The sequence below is a fragment of the Amblyomma mixtum genome, unplaced genomic scaffold (genome assembly GCF_055824585.1).
Source record: "Amblyomma mixtum isolate Tamu unplaced genomic scaffold, ASM5582458v1 scaffold_13, whole genome shotgun sequence".
NCBI lineage: Eukaryota > Metazoa > Arthropoda > Arachnida > Ixodida > Ixodidae > Amblyomma > Amblyomma mixtum.
Window position 1 is genome coordinate 2,249,913 of NW_028317662.1, and position 15,672 is coordinate 2,265,584.

Below are 15,672 nucleotides of genomic sequence, written 5' to 3' on the forward strand. Positions count from 1 at the left end.
CAAACTCTGTCCTCCAGATTGAGTTAGGTGACCAATTTGTTGCAGCGAACAAAGAGACAAGAGAACTGCCGCATACCTAAACAATAGTGCTGGAGACGAGAACGCTCAGATGAGATGTCCTACTGCGAGATGTTATTTTTATCCTTCCACTCATTGCTGTTCTCCTCTGGTAATTGAACTCGGATCATTGTCTTCACTTGTATATCCAGCTGACCAAGTCTTCTGAATTTTTTAATAAAAATACATATGCTCCTGTTGAAATAAATAGCGAATTGCTGCGTCTGTACTAACAGACTATTTGTTTCTTTTGCAACCATCTCCAGAATGCAAATTCCAAACGGTTGTTCTGTTATTTATTGCTAGTTAGTTGTTCTGGATGCTTTTACACTTACTGCACATATGCGCACGCAATCCCCACGGTTGTGTCCGAAATTGCTTGCTGTTCTGAACCTCGTAGTCACGTACATTATCTGCCAAAGCCTGTATCTAATCCAAAGATATCAAAAATCTAAACTTTTATTTTGTTTGTTAAGCAGCAGAAAAAGAAAACATTCTCTCATTGATCAAATATAAGTACGAACCAGCGCTGCCTTTACAACAGTAGCTTCACTGTGTGATGCCGTAAACTCGGACAGAACATCAAGCTTTTCCCAAACAAGAGTTTTTAAAGTGCAAATATAATCTGCGCACACGTACACCTACAAAGCGTTTTGTGAAGAGATAGTACATCCCTCGCCACATAACATATGTCGGAGAAACTACATTGTTGAAGGTAATTGAGGCTCAGTTTTTTTAGAAACACGCCAAAGCTCTCCAGATTGGTTGCTCTTAATCACTTTTTTGGCCTTGATCAGTAATAATCAGTTAATGATGCACAGGCACTACCTGAAAAAATTAGGAAACAGAGATATAAGAAGAAAGTTCAACAGCGGAGCAGCCGCCGCATGAGTCCATGAAGTGAAGTGTATGTTTCGTACATCCCTACGCGACATTTAGAAAACTTTATTTACAGAGGAATTCGGGGCACGCCCCAGGGTCCCCGCACGACCCCACTGCACTCAAGTGTTTATGTTCCGAAGGCCCATAACACTGGCAGCACGGCCGGTGGCGATGGTCTGCACGGCCGGGTCCTCCTAGCGCAGCAGGGTCTCCCATTCCTCCCAGGTCTTGAGGTTCTCTAGGTCCCGCGGGGGAGGGTCAGCCGGGCAGAGGGAAATGATGTGGAGGGAAGAGGCGAAGGGTTCTGGGCATAGAGTGCATGCCGGAGTGGGGAAGGAGGGATGATAATGGGCTATGGTAAGGGGTGAAGGGAGTGTGTGTGTCTGTAGTCTGCGCCAGAGTGTTGCGTGTTTGTTATCTAGGGAGGGGTGGGGCGGGGGGTAGAGCTGGCGTAAGGCTCTGTGCGCCTGGGTCAGCTAACTGAATGAGTGCATGCGCTCCTTCGTGAATCCCCGATCAGAGGCCACCTAAGCCCGGTTTAAAGAACCTCGGGCTAAAAGGTTGGCAGCCTCGTTTCCGGGATTCCCAGAGTGCGCGTGCACCCATATCAGCTCCACTTGGCGGGGCGGGGGCGGGGCATCGGGCGAGTCCAGTATGCCAAAAGCAGTGACATGGACTCGGCCTCGAGCAAAATTTAGAATCGCAGTTTTAGAATCGCTTAAAATGTACCGGGCTTCCGTGCTGGTTATAGCAAGGGCAATGGCGGCTTCCTCTGCAGCCTCTGGGGACGTGTCTGGAGGGAGAGGTAGTGTGAGGAGGGCGGATAAAGAGGAGTCCACCACAGCTGATGTCGCTTGATCACCCGTGCAGGCAGCGTCCACCCACACGGCGTCCGGCTGGGGGCCGTACGCTCGAAGAAGTGCCTTCGCACGGGCTCTGCGGCGCTGCTCATTGTGGGACGGGTGCATATTCCTCGGGAGCGGCCTGATGAGGAGCTCTCGGTGAAGGGATCGTGGGATGGCGAGGAGGGTTGGGTCGTTGGCCGGTATTTTGATTCCGAGGGTGTCCAGGATATACCGACCTGTGGAGGTTTGTGTGAGCCTGATGTATTGGGCCTGTCGGTGGGGCTCCAACAGTTCCCCGATCGTATTGTGGAGGCCCAGGCCTAGTAATCTGTCTGTGGGTGTGTTGAGGGGAAGGTGAAGTCCTACCTTGAATGCCTTGCGAATCAAAGCATCCAAAGCGTTTATGTCATGTTTGGATAGGTGTAAGTGTGGGGTAGTGTACAGCACACGGCTGAGGACAAAGGCATGAATGAGGCGACATAGGTCGCGCTCCTTCATGCCTCTATGACGTCCCGAAACCCTGCGGATGAGGTGCGATATCGCGCCTACAACCTGCTTGAGTTTCTTGAGGATGGTGGTGTTTTTGCCATCGTTCTGGATGTGCAGGCCCAATACACGGAGGGTTCCAACCTCAGGTACCGGGTCACCATTCAGTTCAATGGCTATGGGGGAGCGGGGGCAGCGGTGGTTCTTAGGCCGGGTGAGGAAGAGTTCGGACTTCTCTGGGGAGCAAGACAGTCCGATGGTCCGTGCGTAATTTTGGGTGAGGGTGGCTGCTTCCTGTAAGGTGTTCTCTATGTCTCCGTCACTGCCGTGAGTGGTCCACAGGGTGATATCGTCGGCATAAAGAGTGTGCTTCAGGTGGGGAATAGTGGCCAATTTTCGGGCAAGGGGGATGAGGGTAATGTTAAAGAGAAAGGGGGAAAGGACGGACCCTTGAGGGGTGCCAATACTCTGAAGAGTGTAGGAGGGGGAAGACAGAGGGCCGAAGTGTATCTCAGCTGTGCGGTCAGTAAGGAATGCTTGAATGTAGGCATACGTGCGCACACCCACATTCAAGAGGGATAGAGCAGACATGATCACCTGATGTTCAATGCGATCAAAAGCTTTGGAGAGATCCAAAGCTAAGACTGCCTTGGTGTGACCCGGAAGAAGCGGGTCGAAAATGTCGTGTGAGAGTTGCAGCATAGCGTCCTGTGCGGATAGATGGGGGCGAAATCCTACCATGCTATGCGGGTAAAGATTGTTGTCTGCCATGTGACTTGTGAGTCTCGCTAACACAACGTGCTCTAGGAGCTTCCCAAGGCATGAGGTTGCGAAATAGGGCGAAGGTTTTGAAGTGTAAGTGGTTTGTTGGGTTTAGGTATGAATATTACCTCCGCGTGGCGCCACGACTGCGGGAGGTTACCCTCCCTCCAGCACTGGTTGAAGTATTTCGTAATGTGGGTGATCGATTGGTCATCCAGATTACGGAGCACGGAGTTTGTGATTTGGTCTGCACCAGGTGCGGAGTTGGCGCGGAGAGTCAGGAGGGCCGCTCTGACTTCCGTCTCCGTGATGTCGGTGTCGAGTGTTGGATTTGCTTGTCCTGTGTAGTGCGGTAGAGGTATGGGGCCGCCTGCAGGTGTGTATGGTTTGAAGTGTGTCTAGAAGGGTGTCGGGATCGTCAATGTGTTCATGTGTGAGGCGTGTCACGTGGTGCTGTGTTGCTGATTTGGTGCGCGTGGGGTCAATGAGGTGTCGGAGGAGTTGCCATGCGCGTTTGCTGGACAGGTTTCCGGCGATGCCTTCACATATCTGTCCCCAGTTGGATCGGCAGAGCTCCTCAGAGTGCTGTTGGATTTGTGTCTGCAGCGCGGCCAGCCGCTTCTTAAGCGTTCTGTTGTGTTTGTTGCCTTTCCAGCGTTCTAGGATGCTGTGATAAGCCTCCCAGAGGTGGGCTAGGCGTGTGTCAAGGGTATGTGTTTCGGTTGTAGTTTCAATGTCTCGCGTGTTGTGGTGAACGTCATGCTTGAGTGACTGCACCCATTCGTCGACGTCTGCGATGGGAGTGTCTGGGAGGGCGGTGCGTACAGCGCGAAAGGCATCCCAGTTAATGAGTTTATGTGTTGTATTTGCGTGACGGGGTGCTTTGTACGGGACAGTGATTTGTATAATGTAATGATCACTGCCCAGTGTATGTTGTGTTCTGTTCCAGGTAACGCCGCGGATACAGCGGCTCAGCGTCAGGTCCGGACTGGTGTCCATGCTGACACTGTTGCCGATCCTCGTAGGCGTCTGAAACGTGTTGTGCACAGTGAGTTGGAGGTTCTGCAAGAGCAGCCAGAGCCTGCGACCTCGATGCGTCGTGGTTGTGTATCCCCAGTCAGTATGCTGACTGTTGAAGTCCCCACCGATGAGTAGGGGATGTTTCCCTGCTAGATGGTGTAGCTTTCGCAGAAGTGATTCTAGCGGGGCCATCGGCAGGGACGGGGGGTGGTATATGTTTGCTATAAATATAGAAGGAAGTGAATGTGTGTGATGTATAAGTTCTGTGATCACGCAGGGCGTCTCAGACGTGATGTGATGAGTTTTGTAGGTGAGGCTGTGGTGGATGAGTGTGGATGCCCTGGGTGTGTTAGTGGTATCCGAGTGTGTAGATGTGTAGGAGGCGATGGTTGCCCGGTGTGCAGTCTCCTGTAGAAGTAGTACGTGGGGCGTGGGTGTGATGGTGGGAAGGAGAAGTTGCAGAGGCGCGCGTTTTTCCCTGAAGCCGCGGCAGTTCCAAGTTCAAATGGGTAGATAATTAGTGTTCCCCCCCGCCATATTGGATGGTAGGGGGATTGAGGATGGAAATAAGACGGGTGTCAATTGGTATGTGTGGCTCAGGATAGGTGGTTTGTGCTTGCGGAGGAAGGATGGGGGGAGTGGAGGGGGTTTGAAGTTGGGTGAAGCGATGGTTAAGATTATGTTCCAAGAGCTCCATCATCTTGGTAAGCATAGCGTCCATGCGCTGCTCAAGTTTTTCTGTTAGGGTGGCGGCAAGGTGATTGAATCTGGCATCGAGGCGTGCGTCTAGCTCTTTTAGTTTGTTGTCAAATTTGGCTTCGAGTGCTGCTAATTTAGCGTCTATTTCTGAGGGTACGGGAGGGGGTGTGGCGTCTGTGGTGCGTTGTTTCTTTGCGGGAGGGGTGCTCGATGTGTCTGTGGATGATGGGGTCGAGTTAATGACAGCAGGTGCGGGTTTAGGGGGCATGGAGGGGGCGGGGGTGCTTAGGAGGGAGGAAAGGCGGCTTACCTCTTCACGCAAGGCCTTGAGCTCCTGGTCTCTCGGATCTGCCTGGGAGGACTGGGGTGGTGGGGGATGACGGGTAGCCTTGCCAGAAACGCGGTCTGCCCAGGTGAGACGCGTGGCGTTCTTGCTGCCATTCTGCCGGCTTGTAAAAGGCGACCGGGAAGTCGTCGAGCTGCGTCTGCTGGCTGTGCCTGGTTGATCGCAGCGGGAAAGCCGCGATGTATCCGGAGGAGAGAGAGCGTTCTTCGGGGACGCTAGTTTGCGGCCCCGTCCCTTGCAGTTCCCGGTGCCGGTCATATGAGGGCCGCCGCAGAGAATGCAGCTGGGGGTGCATGAGGGCACATCTTCCTTTGGGTGGGACTGCCCACAGCGGGGGCACTTATGGGATCTTGGGTGGACACACACGTCTGCCCGGTGACCTGGGACGCGGCAGTTCGTGCAGGCGTCTATATGCCCTCGGTACGGTGTGCATCTGTGGAGGGCTCCTCCATAAAGAACTGCGCGTGGGACAGGTCCAGCCCGGAAAGTTATTAAGATGGAACGCGTGGAGCCTATTCGGCGGGCGTCCACGATGAGGGCGCCTGGGTAGCCGGTGAGCAGGTCTTGCAGGAGCTCTGACGGGGTCTCATTCCAATAAGCATCGGAGATTAATCCGCGTACTGCTCCGTCCGGCGGGGCTATGTAAGGTTCTACGGCGAATTCCTTGCCTTGGTGTGTGATGGTGTTCACCCGAACCAGAGCGAGCGCGTCATCCTTTAGGGGCGTGCTTACGGTGCAGGTGTTGTTGACCGGGTGTACCCTGATTTGGGTACGCGCTGGCTCCTTAACCTGGGACGCCGCTTGGAGGATGGCCTCTCGTAGTTGTCGGAGTGGAAGCAGGTCCAGCTGAAGCCCGCCTCGTGATCTAAAAACGATCTTGTAATCTGCAGCACGAAGCGGTGGCTGCTGTCGCGAACGCTGCGCAGCTGTGCGCGTTGCTTGCAGGTGCGCTGACTTTTCAAGGCATGGAGACTTGGGGGTACCGGTAGCAGAGGCTGCGCCCTCCTGGCGTCGGGTTGTTGAAAGGACGTCCTTGGAGCGGGCAGGCACACTCAGAATGTGCGTCCAGTCCCTTGGGTCGTAGTCGTTGGGGTTAAGAACCTCTCCCTGCACCTACACCTCCATGATGGCGTTGGTGGCGGAAGCGTCCGCCGGAGTAGGCCTAGCTCCCAGCGGAGCGAGGCCTAGCTCAGGCGGAGAGGTCACAGAGAAGAAAGGTCGGGCACCCACGACATTTGCAGACCATCCATTAATTTTTGGCTTAACTTGTAGACTGCGAGGAAAATTCAGCTTTTCCTCGAGTTCAGTGTTACACAAACTTTAGTGGGCACGCGTAAGTGATGCAGCGGCCCACAGGTAAGTCGTAGCACAGGACTGGGCTATGTAGAGAGTGTCACGACGCAGCTAGCGTACGTCGTGGTAAACCGTGAGGAGTGCCGCCGAAGGGGAGCAGAGGAATGCGCTGGCAAGAGGAGAAAGTCTCTCAAAACGGCGCCTCCCGCGAGTTTCGTGTTCGTCGGCCTGAGCGAGTAAGGAATTACTTGTTTTGAAGCGAAAAGCTTTACTAGGCTAGTCAACACCGGGTCTGGCGTGCGCCGTGATCAATTTCGCCGAGTGACGTCACTGGAGAGGCGCACGTGGTCGGCGGAGCCGCCGCCGAGCGCGGCTCCGTCGGTCGCCCTTCGCCGCCGTTCGCGCGCTCTGCGCGTGTTTACCGAGTGTGCATCGGCGCGCGCTCGGCTGCCTCGTATGACGCTACTTGCCTCGGCTGCCTCGTATGACGCTACTACCACAGTTACTAGGCATGCGGAAGGAGGGCTATGTAACGCGCTTGTATACACCGTTATCGTGGTGCTCCGAGTGCATTGTGCGTGAAGTGCGACAGCCATGACGTCAAACAAAGCATAACTGCAGCTTAACCAGAGCTAAGATACTGCCAATTTTTTCGGAGACGGTGACAGGACGGCTCGGGCGGACCGGCGCTGTGCGTTTTTCTATCCGTCTTGCTAGCTCGCCAGAGAGGCTAACAGCGACGCGTGTGTTTAAAATTGTGTGTCTCTTTGGCGGGTTACTGGGGGGTTATAACGCCGTGTTTGTCTTTTAACGAATGCATCTGATTTTTGCCTACTAGAAGTTTACTCTCCGCTGCCTTTAGGCTGCCTCCGTTCTTTGGAGCATGCTCGATTCTCTCCTTATTTAACTTCCTTATGCCGGCTAATTTGCGCTTATTAATTTTAATAGTTCCGCCGCTACTATACTATCTCTGGTGTTCGACACCTTCATGCTGTGGCGTTTCTTATGCAGATCTTTTGTCTCCTGAGATAGCTTGCCGGTATCCTGTCGAAACAACCTACCGCCAACATTTACTGCACAATGCCTAATGATAGCTCCGAAGTTATCGCCCATTGCTTGAACATTGAGGCTGTCTTCATCAGTTAAAGCCGATTATCTGTTACCCTGATTACCTGAATAACCGATTACCCTGAATAACCCTACTTTCCCTCTTAACGCTAACTCGTTAATGGGCCGCCGCTTTACTAGTCCCTTCTGTTCCCTCATTAAGCCTCGGCTAATTTTTGCCCTTATCGTTCTTTGGTCGCACCAACGCATGTTTCCGAGAACCTCCACAACCGGCACGATGTCAGGGTGGGCGCCCAGTATGAAGTCTATTTAAGTTTTGGTTTCACCGCCGGGGCTCTTCCACATCGATTTCCTGATTTCTATTTTCCGGAAGAACGTATTCACAATCCGTAAATTATATCTCTCGGCGAACTCTACTAATACATCCCCCCTCCTATTGCTAGAGCCTATACCTAGAACCTATATCACTTAGTGCTGCCAAAGTTCAAGCATTCCAGGCAGAGAATAAATGCTGGCTTTTATCAAAGTAAAACAGCATTCTAAAGTACACATTTTTCAATTAAAATTAAGGTTATGTCGCCAGTATGGCCTGATTTTACTAGTAAACTGAGCTGGGCTGACAAAGTTTTGTGGCGCGTGTTTTAGAGGCTTGTCTACAACACGATTCACTCCTCAAAACGGCTAACACGGGGACATTTCCGGAGTCGAAGTCCTCCCATCTATTCAAGAGGCGGGAAAATTTAGAACAGAGCCTTTACCAAATGCGTCTTAAATTCAAAAAGTTTAAAAAAATGAGGGTTTTTTAGATTGAATGTTTCTTCCAATTACGAAATATCAAGCATCCGACTGTTGACAGAAAGATTTCACTCTACGCTGCAGTTGCAACCGCCCTAAGTGTAGGACACTGGTGGTATACCGAGTGTTTATTTGAACACTTTCAAAAGTTATCACAGAAAGGCTTTTTGGGGCAAAAATATGGCTTTTGCGGCACATTATCACCAGGTTTGGTGGACGCAAGAAAACCTGTGAATTGTCCTAAGTTCTAACCTGGTGAACCAATTTTTAATAATGAACTTTTTAACTAATTGAGTTCGGTGCCTGGATATTTGCGGCCGGTCGTTAGTAACAGCCACCACCGCTTTTAGAATTTCGAAAACGCGACTTCCTTTGGGGCTGTGGCTCAACTAAATTGGACTTTTCCGAGTAGTTACGTACAATGGAAGGGTTGCGTTTCCTGCATGGTTTTGAAAGCGCATGTATTTTCGCACGATGGAACCAATTTTCGTCGAGCCACAGCGGCGACGGTAAAAGCGTTTTAGAAATTCTAAAATCATAGGGAAATTACTAAAGACCGGCTAAAAATCTCTAATTGCAACCAGTTGCCTATCTCTGACAGTTAAAAAGTTAATTACCAGAAATTAGTTAACCAGCTAAATACTTAAAACAATTAACCGGCCCTCTGGTGTCCGTCAAAACTGGTAATACTACGGCGCAAAAGCCCCAGAACGCCTATTCTTGAGAAATTTTTGAAATTCTTCCCTCAAACAACTGGTATGAATTGACTTTAGCTTGTTCTTCCTCACAAAAATCAACATAACCAAAAAACGCCTTGGAGCCCATTTTTTATGACAACAAAAAATGAAATCGAGTTGTCCTCAGTGGGCCTTTTATGTGGCTGGCAATCCAATTTACATAACGGTGACACAGTAGCGCCATCATAAACTCGGGACTGAAGAAAGTGTTGTACTAGCCGCCAGCGCGGTATAATAATAATGCGATACTACGAAAAGCATGACAGTCCAGCTTTTTCCTTTTTTAAATGCTCGACAGACAACCTGTAGTTTGCAGTGTCTGAAAGTAGTGCTTTATTGGCCGAGTTTATAAACTCCTTAGACCAAAAAAAAATGCCTACCCTTAAGTGAGCATTTTTTGAAACATCACTGGAACCATGTGGCGCACGGTGCCGTTCCCGGCGCCCGAGGCCGCTTAGGCGACGCCAGACGACAGTCCGCCTACGGAAAATGTAGTCTTGACGTCACACTTGCAGTGAATAGCAGCGCCGGGCTCTCGGTCGCTCACACTGACAACACCGATTGTCGTGACATTAAAATAAGTTCTGAAAGTAGTCACTGCGCGGTGATCGATGAGCCTGGAAACGTTATGAACCTTGGTTTTTTAAAATTGTAATACACCGGCGGTTTCGTTCCAAGGACTTGGGACATTGAGATAATTTCGCGGAATAAACATATTTTACCCGCCAAAACTAAGCTGAATCTGTACTATGCGTTCTTTTATTCTTATGTATCGTATTGCTTCCTTGTCATCTAACATCCAGAAGCTTCTAGTACTGCAAAAAAGAACACTTCGCGTAATTGCTAATGTACCATATGATGCTCCGACACGTCCTATCTACCAGCAATACAGAATGATACCCGTAACAAGAATGTTCGATTACAGGTTTGCATCCTTCTATAAAAAAATAATAGCCGAAGACGACACATTTTTTTCTAGCATTGTGACACTTACACCACATCGGACACCGTATATGACACGACAGCGTATGATCTATTCATTACCACGATGCAGAACAAACTATGGCTTTTCCACACTAAAATACATTCTTCCCAAATACTTGAACACGCCATTTTACGACACGTTGCTCAGCATGTCTGTCTCGGCTATTCGAAATGTGTTTGCAAGCTAGGTCCCACAGTATGCGTACCCATGTATAGAACTCTATTGCATTGAAGCGTAAATGTTGTGTAAAACCTTTATTCTGTTGTGCGGAATTAGTACTTGTCCATGCGAAGTAAAAACAGTTTCCTTTCATGCATGTATTTAAAAAAAAAAAAAGAGTTTCTTTTTATGCACGTATTTAAAAAAAAAATGTTTCCTTTTATGCATATATTTACATGCCTTGTCTTTCCGTGTACCTTGCGTTGTTACCAGTGTATGAAGTAACCATCATAGTCGCTAGCAAACTGCCTCTTTGTAGGGGTGGCGAGGCTTGTCAAGCGGTCGTAATGACTGCTTTTTTCTTGCCGCCCTCAGTTTTTGTAAAAAAAAGCTGAAATAAAGTGATTGATTGATTGATTGATTGATTGACTCTTGCTGGGTGTGAATGCTCAAAACAATTCATTCTACGCATTCAATACAGTTATAGGGAATATTAAAAACCGTTTCACAGCACCTTTACGACTGCATTTCCTCTTAGGTGATCGCCTGTACAGGTAGATAATACTGCCTTTTGATCGACCTGACAAAAAACTATAGTTAAACCTGGATATGACGAAGTTGAAAAAAGTCCGGGATTTTTCGTTACATGCAGTTTTCGCGAGAAGATCCGAAAGGGCAATGCAGAACGGAAACTAAACTAAGAAATAAATGTAAACAGCATCGTAAGATACAACCATCCTTTCCATATATCCCTATTTCACGCGTCATCACGTCCCACCCGGAATGTAACGCTTGGAAACTTTAATCTGCCACCCACTCACAACGTGTATGGAGAACGACAGCTCGCTTTTATTGGTGCAAAAATACGAAATACCCTTACCCACGAAGCAAAATACGCTCAAAATTTCACTGCTAGAGAAAAAACTTCGGCACATACGCGCTAAGAACTAATGCTTACTCAACCTGCTGCGCATATTTGTTTTTATTATTATTATTATTTCTTTTTTTGGACATCGACGATGTTTTTCATATTATAGAGTTGTTCCGTGTGATGTTTTTTTTTCTTCTTCTTTTCCTATTTCTGCACTTGTATTCATACACATGTATCTCCCCCGCTGTTACAAGTTCTAATTGCATTGTACTGGCGTGTCTGTATGATTGTATTTAATTTTTTGGACCCATGACTAGCCTACGGCTACGGGTGCAGAGAGTGTTGGACACATCTTTGTGTACTTTTAAATGTAAATAAAGAATTTGAATTTGAAATCACCGTGAAAATCTTTACAGGAAACCCCATTATTCGATGTCTGATGTCGCGACTGCTGCGGCAGCCGCCGTCATCTCCGCCGCTGCTTGCGTAAGACCGGAATACAAAGATGTTTTTACGGCTGCAAGTCGACTAGTTCCGCCCGACAGGGCGCAGTCGCCGCCGGGCGTCGAGAAAACGCCTACCGCCTACCGATCTGCTTCCGCCAGATACTGACGCGCGGCGTCCGGTGAGACCGGGAGCGGCAGCTGAATCATGCCAATAGCAGTGCAGAAAGCCCGCTTTTCCGGTTTGGCTGCCTCTGCCTGGAGTCACCAGTGTGGCCGTCATGGCCGACGAGTTACGCAGTGGTTTTGGCACGGAAATGTTAATATCACTTTCCTTTGTTAATATAGCTTTCCTTCGTAGCCGTATGGCTGCGCTTGGGTGGATGTCAATGAGTAATTACTCCCTTATTACAAATTTACTCCTCCTTGGGGGATTCCCCTAAACATTTAGTCAAGACTGTTCCCACTTCGAGTTATTGATCAATTCGCTCTCGCCCTGCCATAAGCTTGCCGTCCCGGTTAGTGCAGTTGGTAGAGCGACTGCTCCGGTGAAGCGGTGGTCCCGGGTTCGAACCCCGAACCAGGACGAATTTTTCTTTAACTACGAAGTTTCTGAGAAAGCTGTATAGCTTTCCTTTGTAGCCGTATGGCTGCGCTTGGGTGGATGCCAATGAGTAATTACTCCCTTATTAGAAATCGTGACATCGTATTAGTTTATCGTGAAAATAAACGCTACCTCAGACATGAAATGTCGCTTTATTTTTAGAGAACATGGCCGAATCTCGTATCTATATGCCCGCCTTTCCTTCCTGAAGCGAATGTGTCGAAGAAAACCGCAGCCGCTGGTTCCCGCAGCTGAGCGGGCATCCAAAGGTACGTGATGCCATGGAATTGGAGCATGCAAATTCTGATAGATACTTATGCACGCATGCTAAAGCAAGTGCGTTAGTGTCGAAGTGAACACTTAAAAAAAATTGAACGCACAGAAAATTCAGTGTCGACACTCTCAAAGACCTAATTGCACAGTAGTATTTGCCACTTGTTGATCACAATTGCTTTCGCGTCGAGGGACACATGGCGGCGCGCCGCCGCTTCTTCGCATCGTGTATCTCCAGCCGGGCGTCGCGCCGCCACGACGATTTCTGCCGTGCGAATATTGTCAAAAAAAAAAAAACGTCGCTTGTATCCCGGGCTACGCGAGCAACCATGGGGAGACGAAAGCGAAATCAAAGGAGATGCGCTGACGGACATGTCTCAACTGCGGCCGCTCTTTGCGACTGTTGACGCTCCTCTCAGGTCAGTTCGTGTTTTACTTTTCAGACAAATGTCTTACCTCAGCACAAGCTAACAGACGCCCGGCGCAGCGTGTCCGTTACATCAAGGTCAACCGCCGCTGGGCATTCGTTACATGGAGGTCTCAAATACACGCCCTTCAATGGAGGCGGCGTTGGGCAATTGAAAAACTTCGTTATATCGAGAAATTCGCTATATGGGGGTTCGGTAAATTCAGGTTTAAAAGTATTTTACTTGTGAACAAGATTGAATACACAACTTTGTGATCACTATATCGTAGAGCTGCTGTCTGTATAACGTGCTGTTAAGTAACCGTAATTTATCTTTTTGAAAAGAGGCGTAATATTCAACCCATATACCTCTGAAATGTAAACATTTTTGTAGGACCAGTGCGGTAATGCTCCAGGCTGATTCAGAACTTTAAGAGAACTGGTTTAAAGGGCTTCGTCTACAACGCGAAGTAATTATGCATAGCGGAAAACAGGGCTAATATAGCGCGCATTGTTTCTGAATGAGAGATTAGAGCTCAGCGCAATGAAAACACTGACGGCTCTCCAACTGAACTCTGTTACGCATGAGTAACAGGGAATGGCTTGGGGTCGTTACGTTAGTTAGAAGGTGAAACGCGGCGATGACAGTTCGTACTGAAGTAATTAGGAGAAGATAGCAGATAGTCAATTTAGCTAGTTTTGCCGCACGCATGGTCTAGGATGCCACACTAATAGCTCTACTCTGACACACTCCATTCATTCGTGTGCGCAACCAAAATAGGCCTACCCATGACCGTTGAAGAGGAAAAAAAACAGCTCATTTCAGACAGCGCACACACCACGGTTTTGCTGCTGCTTACGGCTTAAGGCGAGAGGATTGGCGTCGAAACGTGTGCAAGTATCTCTAATATGAATAAAAGAGGTAGTTTGCACATAAGAATGAACTCCGGGGTTATTTCTGCACAGAAATTTCAAGTGTCTCAAAGGTACTTTCGTATAAAGTTAGTTAGTTAGTTTATGGGGTTTAACGTCCCAAAGCGACAAAGGCTATGAGAGACGCCGTAGTGGAGGGCTCCGGAAATTTCATAAAGGAAAATTATTAAGAATAGGAGAAAAAGTCAGTGCTCGACTGACGCATATTATCATCGGATAAATGCGGTATTCAATTTCACAAGAGAGACCTACACGTACGCGGGACACTCGCTGGAGCAAGGTTGGACTAGAAAATACCATGGAGTAGAAAACCGATATATCGTGACAAATACGATTTATTCTCTATTCAGCTCTCCTGTTTGTTTTTTTTTTGTTCTCCGACACAATTTTCTTCCTTAACACTGATATCCCGCATGGAGTGAACCCAATTTATTCGCATGCAACAAATCTCTTAGCCGAAGGCGTTAGTCACTGAGAAGTTTTTATTTTACTAAAGCATTTTATTCCTTTCGAGTGTTAAAATGCCATGGCAACTTGAGAACAATTCCTGCAATCCAATGTCAGCTAAGACATAGGAATTAAGAATAGGAGATGAAAATGCATGGCATCGCATACAGCCTTGCACTGTGGCACACGGTAAGCCTTGTTCATATTGTTACACCAACAAAATACTATACAGCATACTATACTATACAATACTATACACCATACAGCACACTATTTGAAATGTTGTGCAGTATTGCCTCATATAGCACGTATCCCGCTTTTTATTCTTTTGCGAGAACTTCCAGGGGTCCCATATATTCGTCGAGACAGTGATACTGTCAACGGTTTTGCAGACCATTACCTCACCATTTACAATGCACGACAAAACAGCTTACAAGGGTAGACGTGAGGGCTAGATCGCGGATCATGCTTCTTAATTAAATTAGCGCAAAGACACGGACACAGAAAGAAGGGACACACACACAGCGCTTGCTTACAAAACCTTTGTTCTTGCAATTTACATGTCTATACACACACGGCTTGATACGCCAGAGGTGGAAAACTGACATAATGCTCAATAAAAAAAAACAGCCGAATGCTAATTACGTATCGCACCCTTTGCAAAGTACGCCCGTTCTTAGCGTACTTGCAAGTGTAACAACATAGCATGTTACCGTGCAAGCTTCACTTATTCGATATCTTCGATATTGTCGAATTCGAGAATTACTTCAGTTGCTTTTGAGGTCCGTAACAGCACGGAGCATTCGCGGCAATGCAAGACTGAAAACATCGGTTAAATCTGACGCTCAGTATACGAAAGTGCGTATAACCCCCCCCCCCCCCCCCCCCCCCCCATCAGAGCAAAAAACAAGCTGTTTCTACCCACCGAAATCTCAGCACTCCTCACCCGGCGGAAGGTTTAAACAAAACACGCAATGTTTGCTCCGAAGAACTTTTCAAGGGTGCCCAGCTATAGTTCTAAAAGTCGACCAGCGTTTGCTTACGTGTAGCTGAAACGGTCGCGGCCGCGGCAGCACGCGCACTTGGCGGCGACTCCTTGCAAGAGCAGGCGGCAGCTGTGCATGCCGGGGCCGATGGGTTTGTGCTTAAGAGGAGCGAGTTTCGCGTGCGTTGGGCGGTGCCATATTGCGCTGCAGGATATAGTTCCCGGTAAAGTTCATGAATACAGCTTGCTTAATTAAAAACACGGGTAATTCTTTAAAGCAACCTACAATTCCTTCGTAATGAAAGAAGAGTGTCAATGGAAGCAGTGACTGTCATTTTACGGAAAAGAGAGAGAGTATTCATACGCGCTTACATGCCAGGATATGCAAATATCAGGGAACCATTCCAGCGGGGCGCGAACAGGAAAGGAGCAGTCTTGCGAAATTCTGTTGGCTTAGAAAGAAGAGATGGCAGAAGAGTGAAGAAAAAAAGCGGGGAGGGGGGGGGGGGGGGGGGGGGGAGTGCAGGGCAGCTACCAGGAGCCTCCATAGCGTGTCTCAATGCCGGATGCGAAAGT

At 48.6% G+C, this 15,672-nt stretch overlaps 2 protein-coding genes across 4 annotated transcripts in view; both read right to left on the reverse strand.

Moving 5' to 3' along the window:
• The window catches only part of LOC149324882 (atlastin-1-like), a 164,194-nt gene extending 148,958 nt beyond the window's left edge, over positions 1 to 15,236 (reverse strand). For all 3 annotated transcript variants that reach the window (XR_016286661.1, XM_089565246.1, XM_089565245.1), the window contains exon 1: positions 15,155 to 15,236. Coding sequence is in view for 2 of the 3 variants with exons in the window: in XM_089565246.1 (XP_089421372.1) it covers positions 15,155 to 15,234 (80 nt within the window). In the remaining variant the exon portion in view is untranslated. The remainder of the gene's footprint in view (positions 1 to 15,154) is intronic.
• LOC149324883 (uncharacterized) lies at positions 4,841 to 11,731 on the reverse strand. The gene is made up of 3 exons (XM_089565233.1): positions 11,717 to 11,731; positions 5,062 to 6,210; positions 4,841 to 4,967 (listed from the first exon to the last, which is right to left on the reverse strand). Exons 1-3 carry the CDS (start codon positions 11,729 to 11,731, stop codon positions 4,893 to 4,895), a joined length of 1,239 nt encoding a protein of 412 aa, XP_089421359.1. The 3' UTR covers positions 4,841 to 4,892.
• Positions 15,237 to 15,672: the final 436 nt, after the last annotated feature.

Bases quoted from the DNA above. Each gene is read 5' to 3' on its own strand.
- LOC149324883 (XM_089565233.1), bottom strand. The intron at 4,968-5,061 runs GTAAGCCGCCTT...CATCATCCACAG, and splicing joins TCAAGGCCTTGCGTGAAGAG to ACACATCGAGCACCCCTCCC.